The following is a 17,997-nucleotide window of genomic DNA, read 5'->3' as shown; positions in this document are numbered from 1 at the left end:
TCCACACGCCCATCACACTCTGTGCAAAGAACTTACCTCTGACATCTCCCTTAAACCTTCCTCCAATCACCTTAAGATTATACCCCCTTGTGATAGCCGTTTCCGCCCTGGGAAAAAGTCTCTGGCTATCCATTCTATCTATGCCTCTTAACATCTTGTACACCTCTATCAAGTCACCTTTCGTCCTTCTTCGCTCCAATATGAAAAGACCTAGCTCCCTCAACCTTTTTTTCAGAAGACATGTCCTCCAGTTCAGGCAGCATCCTGGTAAATCTCATCTGCACCCTCTCTAGAGTTTCTTTCCCATAATGTGGCGACCAGAACTGAACACAATATTCCAAGTGTAGTCTAACCAGGACTCACTGAAGCTGCAGCATAATCTTGCGGCTCTTAAACTCAATCCCCCACTAATGAAAGCCAATGCAAGACACGCGTTCTTAACAACCCTATCAACCTGCGTGACAGCTTTGAGGGATCTTTGGACACAGACCTCAAGATCCCAATGTTCCTCCACACTGCCAAGAACCTTGCCTTTAACCCTGTATTCTGCATTCAAATTCAGTCTTCCAAAGTGAATGACTTCATACTTTTCCATGTTGAACTCCATCTGCCACTTCTCAGCCCAGCTCTGCGTCCTGTCAATGTCTCGTTGCAGCCTACAACAGTCCTCCACACCATCCACAACTCTACCAGGCTTTGTGTCATTGGCAAACTTACTAAATTACCCATCCACTTCCTCATCCAAGTCGTTTATAAAAATCACAAAGATCCCTACGGAACACCACTGGTCACCAAGCTCCAGGCTGAATACTTTCCATCTAACACCACCCTCTGTCTTCTATGGGCTAGCCAATTCTGTATCCAGACAGCCAGATTTCTCTATATCCCATGCCGCCTCCCTTTCTGAATGAGTCTACCATGGGGAACCTTAATAAACACCTTGCTAAAATCCATATATGCCACATCCACTGCTCTACCTTCATCAACATGTTTTGCAACATCCTCGAAGAATTCAATCAGGTTTGTGAGGCATGACCTGCCCCTCGCAAAGCCATGCTGACTATCTGTAATCAAACTATGGTTTACCAAGTAATCATAAATCCTGTTTCTCAGAATCTTCTCCAATACTTTGCCCACTACTGACATAAGACTGACTGGTGTGTAATTCCCAGAATTATCCCTAGTGATTTCCTTAAACAAGGGAATAACATTTGCCACCCTCTAATCACCTGGCACTAGTCCAGTGGACAGTGAGGACGCAAAGATCATCGCCAAAGACACAGCAATTTCTTCCCTCACTTCCTGTAGCAACCTAGTGTATATTTCGTCTGGCCTGGGGATTTATCTATCCTTATGTTTTTAAAAATTTCCAACACATCCTCCTTCCTAACATCAACCTATTCAAGCCTACCAGTTTGTTCCCCACTGTTGTCAGAAACTTCAAGGCCCCTCTCAGTAGTGAATACTGAAGGAAAGTATTCGTTAAGGACCTTCCCTACTTCCTCTGACTCCAGGCATAAGTTCCCTCCACTATCCTTGATTGGCCCTACTCTCACTTAGGATATATGTTTGTTGTGAACTATGAACAATTTCCTACACATCTGCCATTGTTTCTCAACTGTCTTAGTTGCTAAACTATTTTCCCAGTTCTCTAGAGGCATAAACATTTTGAGAAATATTGAGACTTGTGATGACAAGATACACAAGGTTGTGGGAAAACTGCAGGAAAATGGTAATAGAATAATTCTTGACAGGTATGAACTCAGTGAGCCGAAAGGCCTTTTTTCTGTGCTGTAGATCTCTATGACTCTGAGTCCAATTATCTCTGCCCTTATTCCTTGCAATTATCCTTTATCCTTGTTGCTGAGCCATGTTTCTCCCCCTCAAGCTAAAAGCTCAATTCTATCATGTTAAGGTCACTGGTTGTCACATCATATTTCTTAGGGAATCTTTTATTCTGAAATCAAGTATTAAACATGCCTTATTATACATTAACTGATCCAAAATAGCCTGATCCTTGATTAGGAATCCATAACATAATTTTCTAGAAAACTGTGGAATATACACAATTAATTTTTCTATCCAATGAGTGGCAAGTTCTTCCCAAAACAGTATGTGAGTAAAATCATGAAATCCCTACAGTGCAAATAGAGGCTGTTTGGTGCATTGAGTTGGCGCTGACCCTCTGAAGAGCATCCCACCCCACACTCTATTACCGTAATCCTCCATTTGCCTTAGCTAACCCACCTTACTTGCATGACTCTGGACACTCTGGGGCAATTTAACATGGCCAGTCGACCTAAGCTGCACATTGTTGAACTGTGGGAGGAAAGCAGAATACCGAAGGAAATCCACACAGGCATGGGAAGAACATGCAAGTTCCACACAGTCACCCGAGGCTGAATCAAACCTGAGCTCCAGGCGCTGTGAGGTAATGGTGCTCGTCAGAGCCACCATGCTGCCCCTAATGGCATTGGGCTAGCATCAGATATATGGAACAATGTAGAGGCAGTTTAGATATTAATTCAGCAAGGTTGATATTTTGGTGAGAAATCCTGGGCCTTGTAGAATGAAACTCAAATAAATTGACACTTGGTCAAAATATGATAAGATTTAGCACAAGGTCTTCAGTGAAACCATGTCTGTACACATTTCTATGCTTTAGGCATCCGATATATAACCTGTTTGAATTCCACATACATTGCAATCTCAGCGACAACACCCAGCATAAACTGGCATGACTTCATTCTTTTTACTGCTATTCCACTATATATTTTTTCAGAGGTATGTCTGTGTACTTTGTGTACCACACCTCTTTCCAATCTGTAATTGTGTTGATATTTTGTGAAAAACTTGAAACAAAGACTTTGGAAATTTGATCCTCCTGAATCAGGAGGGCATGGGTTAAAGTTCCATCAAAATCCAACAGTTAATAGAACAGCAAAAACTAATCAAAAACTTCATAATAAATTGCATTGCTGCATAAAACTGACAATGCAAGAAAAATCTAGACTATAAGGCAGTGACATAAAGATAAGTAGTTCCAAGTGCCAGATAAGTTAAATATTGGCGTATATAACATTTATTCATTTCAAGTCATAGAGATGTATAGCACAGAAACAGGCCCTTTGGACTTCTGTTAAAAAGAGGAAACAAGCAAAAGTACTCATGAAAGTTAAGAAAGGAAAGATCAGGTGTTCAAATCACAAGATTGGTGCAGACCTGCAGAAGGGAGTAACAAAATGTTCTGAGAACATTTAGGATTTTCACAAAAATAATATCTTCGTAATTTTATGCAGTTTTATATTTGTAGAATGTACATGTTGTTGGCGAAAGGGAGGACTGCAGATGCTGGAGATTAGAGTCAAGGTTAGAGTGGTGCTGGAAATGCACAGTAGGTCAGGCAGCATCCGGGGAACAGGAAACTTAAATATTGGTGTATATTTCCTGATGTATGTTTTCCTGTTCCTTAGATGCTGCCTGACCTGCTGTGCATTTCCAGCACCACTCTAATCTTGACCCTATGCACATTGTTGGCAAAACCAGCATTTGTTGCCCATTCCTAATGGCCCTTGAGAAATAGTGATGAGTCACCTTGTTGAATAGCTGCAATCCATGTAATATGGTGTACTCTGTGTTGTTAGGTTGTTAACACAGCAACAATGAAGGAATGGTGATGTGGCCGTTACAATTCAGGATGTCATGTGACTTGGAGCGGACCTTAAAAGTGATAATCTTTCCGTCTGTATGCAGTCCCATTATTTTAGGAGGTGGAGGTTATGTGTTTGAAAGGGGCTGTCACAGAATAATTAACCCGTAGCTGCAAGTTATGGTTCACCATGCTCCTAAAACTTGGATGTTCAAGTTGATGGATGTGGTGTCAATCAATTGGGCTGCCTTTTCCTGGATGATATTGTGCATCTCAAGTGGTGTTGTCAGCCAGGCAAATAAATGTATTCTATCAGACTTCTGATTTGTTGTACATGGTGAACAGGTATTGGGATTCATGAGCTGAGTTACTTGCAGCAGAATTTGCAATTTCTTACCTACTCTAGCAGCCATAGTATAGTTTCTGTTAAATGGCAACCTCAGGATGTTGATATTGGGGTTTGAGGTGTCATGAAGTCAGGACCTTAACAAACAAATTGAGTTTCAGTGACGGGTTACTGTTGTTTAAATGTTTGATATCACTGCAAGATATATTCTCAGTTCTTGGCTGGCTCAGTTGTAGTGCATTGAGATTTCCCGTACAGAATGCATTCCATGTCTTCACTACCTTCAATTCTTCTTCCAAATGTGGCTCAACATGAAAGAGTACTTATTCTTCAAATGAGGGAGGACAAACAAGCCATGCTTGATTTAATTACATGAAATATTGTGGGTTCTGAAGTCAATGTCTAGGACTCAATTTTGACTGTATACCATTATGCCACCACCTGTATAAGGCATGTCCTGATCTTGGGACAGGGCATAGCCAAGGATGATGATGTAGGTGTTTGGGACATTGGTTGTAAGTTATGATTTGGTCAGTACGACTATGCCAGTTGCTTGTTTAGTCTTCAAATTTTACAGTTTAGAAGTTTGCAGGATTACTTGAGCAGGATGTATCATTGTTATGTCTGGTGCCTGATTTGGTGTAGGGTGTCCATCTAAATTGTTCCTTTTGACTTTTCATTAGCTGTTTGGCACGTAGTGGCTGCTGAGCGATCATCAAACAGGAGAGGGATAGTGAAACTGTTGGGAGCCCTTGCACAATAAAGGAAGTTACGATTGAGAGAGGCTGAGAGGCTATGATATATACAGTATAATGAATAAACTGGGTTTCAGGCAGCACTGGTGTCAGACGAGAGTACAGAAGCCCTATGTGACTGAGTATTTCTCCTGGGAGGAGAACTGGCAGTAAATTCAAAATTCAGCAAAGGACTACAGGGTGAAAACCTCCTTTCTCCACTAACTGCAGAGATGCATGTGAAATGTGTTTGAGTACGACCAATGTATTTAGTAAACCTTTTTGTAACTTCACTCAATAATAATAATACAAGAAATCTAAAAGGGTTATAAATATTATTGCACATATAATTGAGTGATTTAGTTAATGCTGTATTGAGGGATTTCATTCTTTATTTAAAACATATTATACCTGCCTTGCAAGTCCTTTATAGTCACATTATATAGCTAATATTGAAAGGTGTTCTACCAATACTGGGACATCACACCTTAAACAATACAGAGTAAAAAAAGAAAAAGACTAGCAAAATATTCACAAATTTTTATTTTAAATAAATTGATTGATTGTAAGTGATTACTGTTTTCTTTTTACCTTGATTTCTCTCTACATTGTTACAAACCTAATGTTACAGTTATGATATTCACAATTTGTAAATGTATTTATTAACCAGCTATTGTACTGCTATATTACCCAACTGTTTGATATGAGGGTATGATTATTTGTTCTGTTTCTCTCTTTCCATAGGAGATCTCCAGTTACAAGTCAACCAACCATTCCTAGAATCAGCCTCACAGGTACTAAATTATTTCTTAATTGCCTAATGTTCCAATAGTTCACTGAAAATTATCTATCTAGTGCTGAAGTACATTTGAGTTTAAAGCTTTTGCTGAAACAAATTGCTTCCTGACATGGAAGGTGTGGCAGGTTCTCCTCTTGGAACTGACTACGACTGGGAGAGTGAACAGACTATAATGAACAGTACATGCTGCTAGAAAAGGAAGGCTTCTTAGCAGAAGGCCATATTTACCAAGGGTCTTTCCCTCACCTTGAACAAAAATATTCATAGTCTTAGCCATCTGGCAATTGCTACAGTTACGAATACAAGTCCAAAGCAAGGCAATGACCATAATGTGGCTTTTGGTGATTGTGGCTCTTAACCTTTATGTATCTGACTTCTTCCAGGCTGCTGCTACAAACAGAGTAACATTTTGCAGATTATATTCAAAACTCTGGTCTGGAATCCATGCACTTGTGCACAGCAGGCCTACAATCAGAGCCATGTTGCCAGAGTCAAAATTATCAAGTGTACCACTGATACCCTCAAGCAACGTGCTGCCTGAATAACTCAGGTGGAGCTGGGCAGTACCCAGTTGATTGGGTGACAAGGTTTGTGATACTATGCTGCATCATCTGGCCATTATTAGGGAACAGTCATTCCCATTACTAATCAGATACGAAGCAGAGGAACAGCTGCAAGAAGAAATGGATAAGAATGAAATTCAACAGGAATTGGAGGAACAGGAGGATACAAGTAGATAATCCCTTTGTGCCTTATATTGAGTGACGTAATAGTTAATAAGCAATACAAAAACCTGAATCAAACCTCCCAATTCACGAGTAAACTGACTGTATGAGCATGCCAGCTCAATGTAATATTTTGCTGCTCATGATGAGCTTTACTGTCACTATCCACAAGTGTAGAAAACCACAAGACATGCTTGGTATAGTCTGGTAAAGATAAATTCGTACCTGACCTAAATAGATGAGACTCGTATAGGTTAAGGGAGATATGTATTGAATGTTAACAACTAGTTACAAGTTACATTAGAATGATAGAGATTAGTATAGAGACTCTGAGAAAGACTGTATATTTGATCTTAGGATCTTGAGATCCTAAACTATTCTGCCCACAAGATCAAATGACATCATTGTGGTGGGTGGTGCTTTTGGTACTCCGTATTAGCCCTTTCAGGCTAATGTACAGCGTTCCATGCTGCTTGTTTCTTCCATTAAGAACCACCAGTAAACACACTTTGCATTCAAAATTCATATAAAATTTAATTTGTTTAAATGCAATGCAATTGGGAATACATGATAAAAAGGATCTGATAATGGTTGCACATAGATAATCGAAGGTGGCAGGAAAGGTGGAGAATGCAGTTCATAAAGTGTACAGTATCCTAGGTTTTATTAATAGGGATGTAGAGTAAAGGAGCATGGGCAAGTTGGGCTGTAGGGCCTGTTTCCATGCTGTACACCTCGACATGCCTCCCTTAGTGGTCCTCACTGACGTTAGCATGAGTGGCAGAAAGCTGCTAACCTTCAACTAAATGAGAAGATTACAAATATCCTGCAAGGGCAATCTCAAACCATTCTGGGCTGAGAATGTTTACTGTAGAATATACCAAACTTGGTCCAGGCTACAGTACTATAGGTTGGCTACCTGTCAGAAAGGGTGCTGGCAAGGTGGCAGAGATGGGAACAAAAATTCAGGAAACAGATTGATGGATTCTTTTGATGCTCTGGCCACCCTTCTCATCATTTACTTCAGCCCCACCAGTGACCTAATACATTCAACAATGTCCTTCCCATGATGGCCAGCATGTTTCCTCCATGGAAATAAAATAGAAAATGCAGTAGTGTTAATCCAGTTCATTGCAACTGCCTGCTGTTAGCTCTCACTTTGTTCTGTGAGAAAAAGAGAAATGCATCAATGAGTGTCCTGCAATATGTTGGGTGATGGGGCTGTCTTAGTTGAATAGCTGTCTGTGTGTGCTCAATGAGACAAGTGTGAGACCTGTAACAAAGTAAGCCTGTGAGGAACAAAATCAAATTGGTGGAAAAAGACAGTAGGTTTGGCAGCGTCTGTGAAGACAAAGCAGAGTTGATGTTTTGGGTCCAGTGGCTCTTTTTCAGAACAGAATAGCTTAATTACTGTAACATCCATTCATGAAATAAGTATGTCCTCAGTTCTAATCACTTGTAAAAATTAATTTTGCTTCAGTTTGTTCTAATAACCAAATTGCTCAAATTTGCAATTAATTTTAAAACATCGTAATTATCCTCCTTTCTGCCAGCGCGATTTACCCACTTTGGATTGAGCCATACAGGACTTTAATTGGCTACAACTGCTGTCAAGGCAGTTTTTCCAGTGGAAGACCTAAGTTAAAAAGATTAACTGAGTCAATCTTGAAATGTTCGCCTATCCCACATGGATTAGTAAACGTGCCCATAACACTAGAAAGGAAAAATTCCTTGATAATTTGAGCTGCCATATTGATAATTCATATTAGCTTTGTTCAACATTGTGTTACTGTGGATGTAGAAAAACCTCCCAACCACAAGTACTGTATTTGGGCTGAGTCACACTCAAAGTTAGATGTTACAATATTTGTCAGAGCTGAGATGTTCATTGTTCCTGTCGGCTGCTATTGATTTAAGGCTCAATCACAATAACTTTACGTCATGCAAGCAGGAAAATCCAGCTCTGTGTCTGTTTTTTTCCCCCAGTGTTTCCTGGTCATGAACACAGATGGGTGCACTTTCCTGTATCCTGCTCTGGTGGCAAAATGCAGAAGTATTTTTAAAAACAAAACCTTTCTACTCATAGGATTTTCTACCTATTCTTAAGTCATGTGAAAATTGCAGATTCTTTTTTTAATATAACATGCCTGAGTGTAAAGACATGATTTGTTATTAAATGCATTAAATAAATGCTTTTTGGAGTGTGTCCAGCAAAAAAACAACTGATTGGCATAGGTTTACATCTTTTAGATTAGGAAAAGAGGAAAAGTAACATTTCCCTTCATATCCGGTGTTTTGTCTTGTGTCTGCCTGGCTAAGTCAATGTTAGCAGATTTTTCCTGTTTTGTCAGTTTTTAGGAAGTTAGTGTAAGTCACAGAGTCGCTTGTAATGTGATTTGTTAACTAAATTACAAAAACAGTGCAACCGTAAAAACAAGGCAAATTAAAAATTAAGAAATCCAACGCATTAGCAATATATCACACGCATGGAAACTATCAATACTGCCTGATAAAAAGAACTACTTAACAGCTGGTTGATCCAATCTTTTAGTACAACTGTTCTTTCACTGCAAAATTTAGGTTTGAGTCTAAATCAGGCTAATAAGGTGAAAGGAGATAGTGAGGACTGCAGATGTTGGAGAAGTCAAAGTCAAAAAAATGTGGCGCTGGAAAAAGCACAGCAGATCAGGCAGCATCTGAGGTCCAAGACAGTCGATGTTGCAGTCATAACCCTTCATCAGGTCTGGGACCAAGGGTTGACTGTCTTGCTTTTCATAAGCTGCCTGACCTGCTGTGCTTTTTCCAGCACCACACTTGTTTGACTCTGATGAGGTGAAAGTCCATCTAATAAAGTCTTATTCTAATGGATGTATTCTACAGGACAAAATGGGTTAAAAGTTGTTGCCATCTTGGTCTTTGTTTCAGAAAGATACTGTGATTTGGGAGGCTACGTTCTATTTACAGTCTGCTATGGCTCTTCCTGACTTGCAAGGGTTTAATATTGCATAGGCAGTTGAAAAAGTTTCAATTCTGAATAGAGATCGAACTTCTTTTGATGAGCTCTGAGAAATATGCTAGAAATTAAATTAAACTGTTATTTCCAATATTTGCATAAACAGTGCAAAAGGAAGTTAGTAGAGATTGACCAAAATAAAATGGTGTATGATTTGGCTTTTGGAGAAAGCAGGATTTAAAATTTTGATTATGTTTGGGGGTCAGGGAAAGCATTACAAAATCCAAATGAAGGGCTCCTGCCTGAAATGTCAATTTTCCTGCTCCTCAGATGCTGCCTGACCACCTGTGTTTTTCTAGCACCACTCTAATCTTGACTGCAATTAGGTCAGCCTGGCTTTTGTAATGCCTTCCCTGATGCCTTCCTTGGTCCCAGTCCTGATGAAGGGTTATGACTGCAACATCGATTCTCTTGGACCTCAGATGCTGCCTGACCTGCTGTGCTTTTCCAGCGCCACTTTAATCTTGACTCTAATCTCCAACATCTGCAGTCCTCACTTTCGCCTAGTTGATTTTGACCTAATTGCAATGCCTAGTGCTGTTAGTATTGCCATTGTCCATGAAATATTCTGCACCTGATGGAACTGCCCATCAGCCATCCTGACTGAAGTAGAAATACTCCAGTGCAAGTGAGTGCTGGACTGCCCAAGGAAGAAGGGAAACACACACATCATTTAGAGTATTAGCTGCAAAATTGCTAAGTTTTTAAACATTGCATGTCTTTCAGTGAATAAGTGAGAGTTAATGCATGAATCAGTAAATTCCATCTGGAAGGAGAACATACTAAGTGATCTCTGATTGTGATCATTTCTAAAGAGAATGTAGAATCGATTGCAGTAACAACGGAGGGGATTCTGTGCTCTCCACCAAAGGAAAGTCAATCCACGAATCTTCCTCGGTTGCCTCCTCCCAGTGGCTGAAGTGCTTCTCCTGGAGTCAGTCTGGATAACATCAATCAAAAGGCACAGTGGATATGATCTTCACAGAAAGATATGTCCAAGAAAAATGTAGGGGGTAGCAACAATCTCTATGACCTTCATTGACTTCACAAGAGCCTTCAATTTTATCAACCAGGAGAGATTACAGAGTGTCCTCCTCAAATCTGTTGCAGAAATTCTACTTCATTCTCAACCTCTGTACAATGACGGGCAAGCTGAGGTACCAATAACCCACCACAGAAGCAACAGAGTGCAGACTGGGGCCAAGCAAGGCAGTGTCACTGCACCGATGCTTGTTTCCATGTTCCTCACTGCAACATATTAACGCATATCTGTGAAGATTCCACTGGAAGTAAACTTCTCTACAGGATAAGCAGGAAACTATTCAATTTGTATTGCCTCCTGTCCAAAATCAAAACCACCACATCCTCTATCAGCATGTTGTAGTACTCAGATGATGCTTTTGTGTGTGCTCTCTCCGGGTCTGAGCTCGAAGTCATTGTTGACACAGTCAGAAGCATATGAGAGAATGGCCTTCGGCTAACCATCCAGAAGACAAAGGTCCTCTACTGCAATGCTCCCACTGTACAACACTACCCCTGAATATCAAAATCCACAATAAGTCATTGGACAATGTGGATCAATTCTCATATGTTGGAAACTTCCTTTCCACAAGGCCATACATCAACAATGAGGCTCAATGTCACTTCCATGTGGCAGTCCAGACTTCAGCTGTCTGAAGAAGAGAGTGTTTGATGAGAGGACCTCCAAGACTGGCACCAAGCTCTCAGTGTACAGGGTTACGGTGTTATTGTGTCCTCTTGTATACTTTGCAGAAATGGAGACATCTTAAATTCTTAGAGAAGCATCACCAGTGGTGCCACTGCAAAATTCTACAAATCCAGTGATAGGAATGCTACATTTTTAGTGCCCCGTCTCGGAGACCAACATCTCCAGTATCAAGACACTGGTTATTGTCAATTACTGGTAATGGGTAGGCTGCATCGCCCATATTTGTGACACAAGACTTCCAAAACTGATTTTCTGCTCTGAGTTTCATCACGACCAACAGTTACCAGGAGGGAAGAGGAAATGCTGCAAGGTTGATCTTAAAGCCCCCTAAAAAATGTCAATATCCCAACTAATACATGGGGATTTCTTGCCCAAGCCTGCCCAAACTTGAAAAGAAACATCCACAAACCACAAAGGCCCCAACAGTTTTGGGCATCCCTGACAGGCCCAGACAAGGACCAATTGTGTGTGTATGTGTGTGTGTTGGGGGGAGGGAAAGAGAGAAAAAAAATCCAAGCACTCAACCCACAAGTCTCATCAAACACCACCTGTAACAGAATGTGTAGATCCAGTCATCAATTAGTTAACTGGGAGCTTGTATTTTGGAGTGGAAGCTGTCGGATCAGTTTGATTGAGATTTAGTTTGGTGTCAGTTTGAGGTGCTTGGGGTTCAGCTACACTGGCTAATTAGATATTAATCAACATAATTTTTCCCTGGTAAATCTCCAGGTAAGCTCTGTGTAGCTGTTCAAAGTCTCTGAGCTCAGTATCAGAGACTTTCAAAGATGGTCAAATCAGTTCATTAGAAGTTTAACCTTTCCAGCAATAACAGCACATATGAGCAGACCAGAATTTCTGTAGGCTTCTGTTCCACGAAGGCAACTCCGATCCAAATGTTGCTGTTCTCGAAACCAGAAGTTTTGGTCCCATATGTTTCCAGGGCATTTGGAGTTTCTGCTGCATTTTATTCTTAAAAAAAAAAAATTTCCTTAACTTTCATGTTAGCAATGGGGAGCACGCTTACTACAAAAGATGTGACCATTATTGCAATGTTACTCTATCATGAGGAGAGGGAACCTATATGTAGTCCTGGTCTTGTTGTACATACTATACTGTTGCAAAAACAAAATGTGCACCAGTTGTTGGTCAAGAATTATTGGATTGTTCTTCATGGAACAAGCTAGGAATTTCCTGCTATTTAGTATTCTATCTGTTCTGTTCTGTTTTGTCCTTGCAAGTGTAAGCTATATTATATAATTTCTAGTGCTTGCAGAGCACAAAATAATCATTCAAGCTACCTACTGCAGTGTCACTAGGGATTTTCCATGTATGGTTAAAGTTTATGCAATGAGCAGGATGTATATCTTCATTGCTTACAGTCAGTTCAAACTGCTGATGTCGTTTTAGATCGGAATGACTCATTAATTTATTGTAAAATAGATGTTTATTCATTCTATCCTACCCTATATTCAATACAATGATTCATATCTGAAAAGGCATCATGAGGTGTATCTTTACTAATTTATAATTATAAAGTATTAGTTTCATTGTCCGCTATTATTTAGGTGCATGAAAGCCAAATGCTGTGTATTAAATAATATTGAACTCGTGTGAAAAGTATATGTTGTGCTTAATAGCCATCATCATTCTACTCCTTAAAGGGCCAATGTATTTATTTCAAAATTAATTTTATATTTGATCCTTGTGTTGAAGTTAAGACTTGAGTGGGTGTATTTATTGCTTAACCAGAATAATATTTTTGGTTATTTGATCAAATACATGTCTTACTAGACCATGTCAGTGACAGTCAACCACATCACATGTATTAGAGTTACATATTAGCCAGACAATATAGTTTCCCTTCCTGATGGCCAGTTAAGTCATTGGGTTTCTGTTAATTCAACTTGTGGTCAATTTATTCCTTGCTGGCCCATAAATTAGCAGATTTATTTAATTAATTCCACTTACTTTGGGGATGTTCTGAATACAGTATTTGGATACTGTAAAAATGCAATTTATGTTAAACTTTACTCTTGCAATTCCACAGTGCCTTCATTTAAGAGTAATAGCATCTTGACAAAAAATAAATACATACCTCATTGTTTTATCCCCAGTTGTAAAGAAAGTGATTCAATAAATTGGAGATTAAATTCCCAGTCTTCTGGAGGTGGTGGGCTATGGTCTGAAAGTACGTACAGATATGTCAGTTTTTTTAATGCAGACACAAGGTAGATTTATCATTTCAAGGTTTTCCAATTAATTAGTGTCAGTGGGTATAATAACAATCCACAAGAGGCAATTTCTACTCCAGTATTTAAAAGAACGCTCAACATACAATTTGGTGAATTTTGGAGATGGGATCAAAACACAAGGAACTGACATTCTGAAATACACAGCTTCAAAGCTTGTGCCTTGTCTCAGTGAAACTTGCCTGGCTGGGAAGGTCAGTGCTGCAAGGACCCGCAGGGGAATATTCTTTCCTGTTTGCGCACACAAAAGGCATAGATGAAGGATGCCTATGAGGCTAGCACAGGAATGTGTGTGTCAGACTTATGAATTCAATGCCAAAAACATTCTATGAATTCAGTGCCAAAAGCCTGCACATATCTGCCCACACCAACTTACTTTACAAGTATACTTTTCCCTTTCTGTCTCTACTCTTCCTCATATTGTCATTTGTTCATTTCACCACTTATTCTCACCTTCAACTTCATGTGAAATATCATGCTGCCAGAGAGCCTAAGTACTTCCCTTTGACTTGTAATGAGATTACTATGGTTGACTTCTCCCACCACGAGTATTCTTGGAGTCATCATTGACCAACAACCTAATCAACCCCACCACACAAATACTGTGGTTACAAGGACATATCAGAGACTATCAATCCTGTGGTAAATAGCTCACCGTCTGATGACCTCAGAATGTTTCCACCACCTGCAAAGCAGAACTCCAGAAACTATGCTTCAAAACACAGCCCCTCAACAGTATTGAGAGCAAAGTAACAATTTGATCACCATCTTAGACATTCATTCCCTCCTCTCTAGCACACCAAGACTGCAGAGTGTACCATCAACAAGGTGCACCTTAGCATCTCACCAAACTGTCTCCAATATCTTCCAGACAAGCAATCTTTGCCAGCTAGAGGAAGTTGGACAGGAACATACAAGAATCCCACTAGCGCCAAGTTCTCTCCAAGTTATCTTGCCTTGGAAATAAATCCCCATCCCTTCATTGCCTCGGATTCGAAGTTCTAGAATTCCTACCTTATGGGTTTGCCTACAGTATGTGGGCTGTAATAGTTCAAGACTGCACCTCTCCATTAACTTCTAATGGGTGATGAGAGATCGGCAATAAATGCTGCTCTTGCAACAACACCTACATCATATGAATGAATAAAGTAAAACATTGCATAACGCCCTGAGTTGAAATTATTGCCTTCCAACAACCACAACCACATTTGTTGGTGGAAGATATGATTCTGGTCGGTGAAAGCTATCCCTCTCATTTCTATTGACTTCAGTTTTTCAAGAAGCCCTTAAGACCACAATCAAATGATGTTTTAAAGACAATAAGTTCTCACCACATGTCTGGAATTCAGCTATTTCATTCATGTTTAGACAAAGGCTGAACTGAGATCTAGAATTGAGCAGTCCTTGCAGAACCCCAACTAAGTATTAATAAGGAGGCTATTGGTGAGTAAATGTAACTTGGTAATACTGTCAACAAAACATTGTGTTATTATATGGCAAGTGAGGGTGGACTGACGGACCAATAATTGTTTAGGTCCTACTTTTTGTGGATATGATGTACAATGACTGATAGGTTGGAAGCTCTTACAGTTGATGAGAACTCCATATTACAACATACGTACTCAAAAACCGTCTACATCTGTGGAAACTCAACCAATAGACAATAGGTGCAGGAGTAGGCCATTCAGCCCTTCGAGCCTACACCACCATTCAATATAACCATGGCTGATCATTCCTAATCAGTATCCTGTTCCTGCCTTATCTCCATAACTCTTGATTCCACTATCTTTGAGAGCTCTATCCAACTCCTTCTTAAATTAATCCAGAGAGTGGGCCTCCACTGCCCTCTGGGGCAGAGCATTCCACACAGCCACCACTCTCTGGGTGAAGAAGTTTCTCCTGAGCTCTGTCCTAAATGGTCTACCCGTATTTTTAAGCTGTGTCCTCTGGTTCGGCACTCACCCATCAGTGGAAATATGTTTCCTACTGCCAGAGTGTCCAATCCATTCATAATCTTATACGTCTCAATCAGATCCCCTCTCAATCTTCGAAACTCAAGGGTATACAAGCCCGAGGGTTGCAGTTGTACTGGTACAGCTCAATTTGAAGCACAGTTCGTCCTGGGGGACAAGTTTTCAGTAACATAGCCAGGACGTTGTCAAGGCTCATTGTCTTTGTTGTTATTAGTGTATTTAGCTGTTTCTTGATGTCATGTGTAGTGAACTTAATTGATTGAACATTGGCATCTATGATAGTGAGGTCTACAGGTAAAAACAGAGATGGATTAGCCTCTGAGCAATACTAGTTGAAAATGCTCACAACAGCTTCAGACCTATCTATTGCACTTGTGAAGGACTGTTCTTCATCGAGATGCAAAGATCTACAGCACAGAAAATAGCCCTTCATTCCATCACTTCCATGCTAATCAAAAACAGCCACCTAACTATGCTAATTCCATTTTCCAGCATTTTGCCCATAGCCTCCTATTTCCTTGGCATCACAAGGATACATCTAAATGCTTAAATATTATGAGGGTTTTTGCCTCTACCACCCTTACAGTCAACGAGTTCCAGATTTCCACCACTGTCTGGATGAAAAGAAAATTCCGCATGTTCCTTCTAAACTTTCTGCCCTTATCTTAAATGGTACCTTGGGAGCACAGTGGCTCAGTGGTTAGCACTGCTACCTCACCGCCAGGGACCCTGGTTCGATTCCCGCCTCGGGCGACTGTCTGCGTAGAGTTTGCGCATTCTCCTTGTGCCTGCGTGGGTTTCCTCTGGGTGCTCCGGTTTCCTCCCACAATCCAAAGATGTGCAGGTTAGGTGAACTGGCCATGCTAAATTGCCCATAGTGTTAGGTGCATTAGTCAGGGGTAAATATAGGGTAGGACAATGGATCTGGGTGTGTTAGCCTTCAAAGGGTTGGTGTGGACTTGTTGGACCGAAGAGCCTGTTTCCATACTGTAGGGAAACTAATCTAAAAACGTCTATGCCCCTTGGCGATTGATATAAAAAAAGTTTTGTTTTTCTTGTCTACCCAATCTATGCTCATAATTTTACACATCTCAATCATGTCCCCCTCAATCTTTTTTGCTGAAAGGAAAACAACCCCAGTGTACCCAATCTTTCTTCATAACTGAAACACTCCAACTCAGATGACATTCTGAGAAAACTCTTCTGCACCCTCTCCAGTGCTGTTAAATCCCTCGTATGATGTTGGTTCCAGAACTGCACATAATAGTGTAGCTGTGGCCTCCCTGCTCTTAAACTCTATGACATGACCAATAAAGGCATGTATACTATATGCTGCCTTCACCACCTACCCCCTTAAAGGACCAATAAATGTCCACTCCAGGGTCCTTCTGATCTTGGGTGCTTCCCAGGATACTACCATTCATCATGCATTCCCTTGTCTTGTTTGTCCTGTCGAAGTGCTCACATTTATTCGGTTTGAATTCTAAGGGGATTTCGTTAAGGGATGTGAGCATTTATGAAGCTGTCTCCTCCCATTGGTTATTTGATATTCCTCTGGCATTGACTACTGGATATAGAAGGAATGCAGAGTTTTGATTTGATCTTCCACGTTGATGAAATGGAGAAAGAAAAAGGACCTTAGTGAGAAGAACAGTTAATAGGAAATCATCACCAGGCAAGGTGTAAACAGAAAGGATAAACTTTCTATCTACGTCGACTAAAGTGAATTGAACCTTTACTGAAGATCTAACTACTGAACATGTACAAAGGAAGCCATGTCATAATGACATCAAGTGTCTTGGAAGTGGAGCCTGGATCTATCTGTTCCTGTTTCTTATCATCCTCTAAATGTGGCTGCTCACTCTCAAGAGTGTGGCTCATAAATTAGACTATAGAGGCAATGATGATCAAGCAACAGAGCTTGAGGTGGGCAGTTAAAGCTTGAGCTGAAAATGACAAACCGTAAACCCAGTGCTCCAAATTCAGAGTTGGGGGGAAAACACCTGAAATGAATCTCATTTCGTAGTGGCCAATTGAATGATGGACTTCAATGTACTTTGGTGGACTTTGATCACTACTAATTCAGTTACATCAATTTGTGATAAACTTCAAAGCATACCGAGGCACTAAACCACAGAACAGGAAAGACCACACAAGTTCAAGAAGGGCTAGGAGAGTTGTCCCACGGCTGAGTATGCAGTTAGCAGCATAGAGATGTACAGTATGGAAACAGACCATTCGGTCCAACCCGTCCATGCTGATCACATATCCCAACCCAATCTAGTCCCACCTGCCAGCACCCGGCCCATATCCCTCCAAACCCTTCCTATTCATATGCCCATCCAAATGTCTCTTAAATGTTGCAATTGTACCAGCCTCCACCACATCCTCTGGCAGCACATTCCATACACGTACCACTCACTGCGTGAAAAAGTTGCCCCTTATGACTCTTTTATATCTTTCCCCTCTCACCCTAAACCTATGCCCTCTAGTTCTGGACTCCCTGACCCCAGGGAAAAGACTTTGTCTATTTATCCTATCCATGCCCCTCACGATTTTGTAAACCTCTATAAGGTCACCCCTGACCCTCCAACACTCCACGGAAAACAGCCCCAGCCTGTTCAGCCTCTCCCTGTAGCTCAAATCCTCCAACCCTGGCAACATCCTTGTTAATCTTTTCTGAACCCTTTCAAGTTTCACAACATCTTTCCGATAGGAAAGAGACCAGAATTGCACGCAATATTCCAACAGTGGCCTAACCAATGTCCTGTACAGCCGCA

At 40.6% G+C, this 17,997-nt stretch overlaps 1 protein-coding gene across 7 annotated transcripts in view; it reads left to right on the top strand.

The window, feature by feature from the left end:
* pde4ba (phosphodiesterase 4B, cAMP-specific a) overlaps nt 1–17,997 on the top strand; it is a 621,169-nt gene that overhangs the window by 477,612 nt on the left and 125,560 nt on the right. For all 7 annotated transcript variants that reach the window (XM_043699425.1, XM_043699424.1, XM_043699422.1 and 4 more), the window contains one exon: nt 5,474–5,523. In XM_043699425.1, the coding sequence (XP_043555360.1) occupies nt 5,474–5,523 (50 nt within the window). The remainder of the gene's footprint in view (nt 1–5,473; nt 5,524–17,997) is intronic.

This window comes from Chiloscyllium plagiosum, chromosome 11, assembly GCF_004010195.1.
Source record: "Chiloscyllium plagiosum isolate BGI_BamShark_2017 chromosome 11, ASM401019v2, whole genome shotgun sequence".
In the NCBI taxonomy this organism is placed as follows: domain Eukaryota; kingdom Metazoa; phylum Chordata; class Chondrichthyes; order Orectolobiformes; family Hemiscylliidae; genus Chiloscyllium; species Chiloscyllium plagiosum.
The sequence above is the reverse complement of the archived record's forward strand: the minus strand, read 5'-3'. Positions and strand labels throughout refer to the sequence as shown.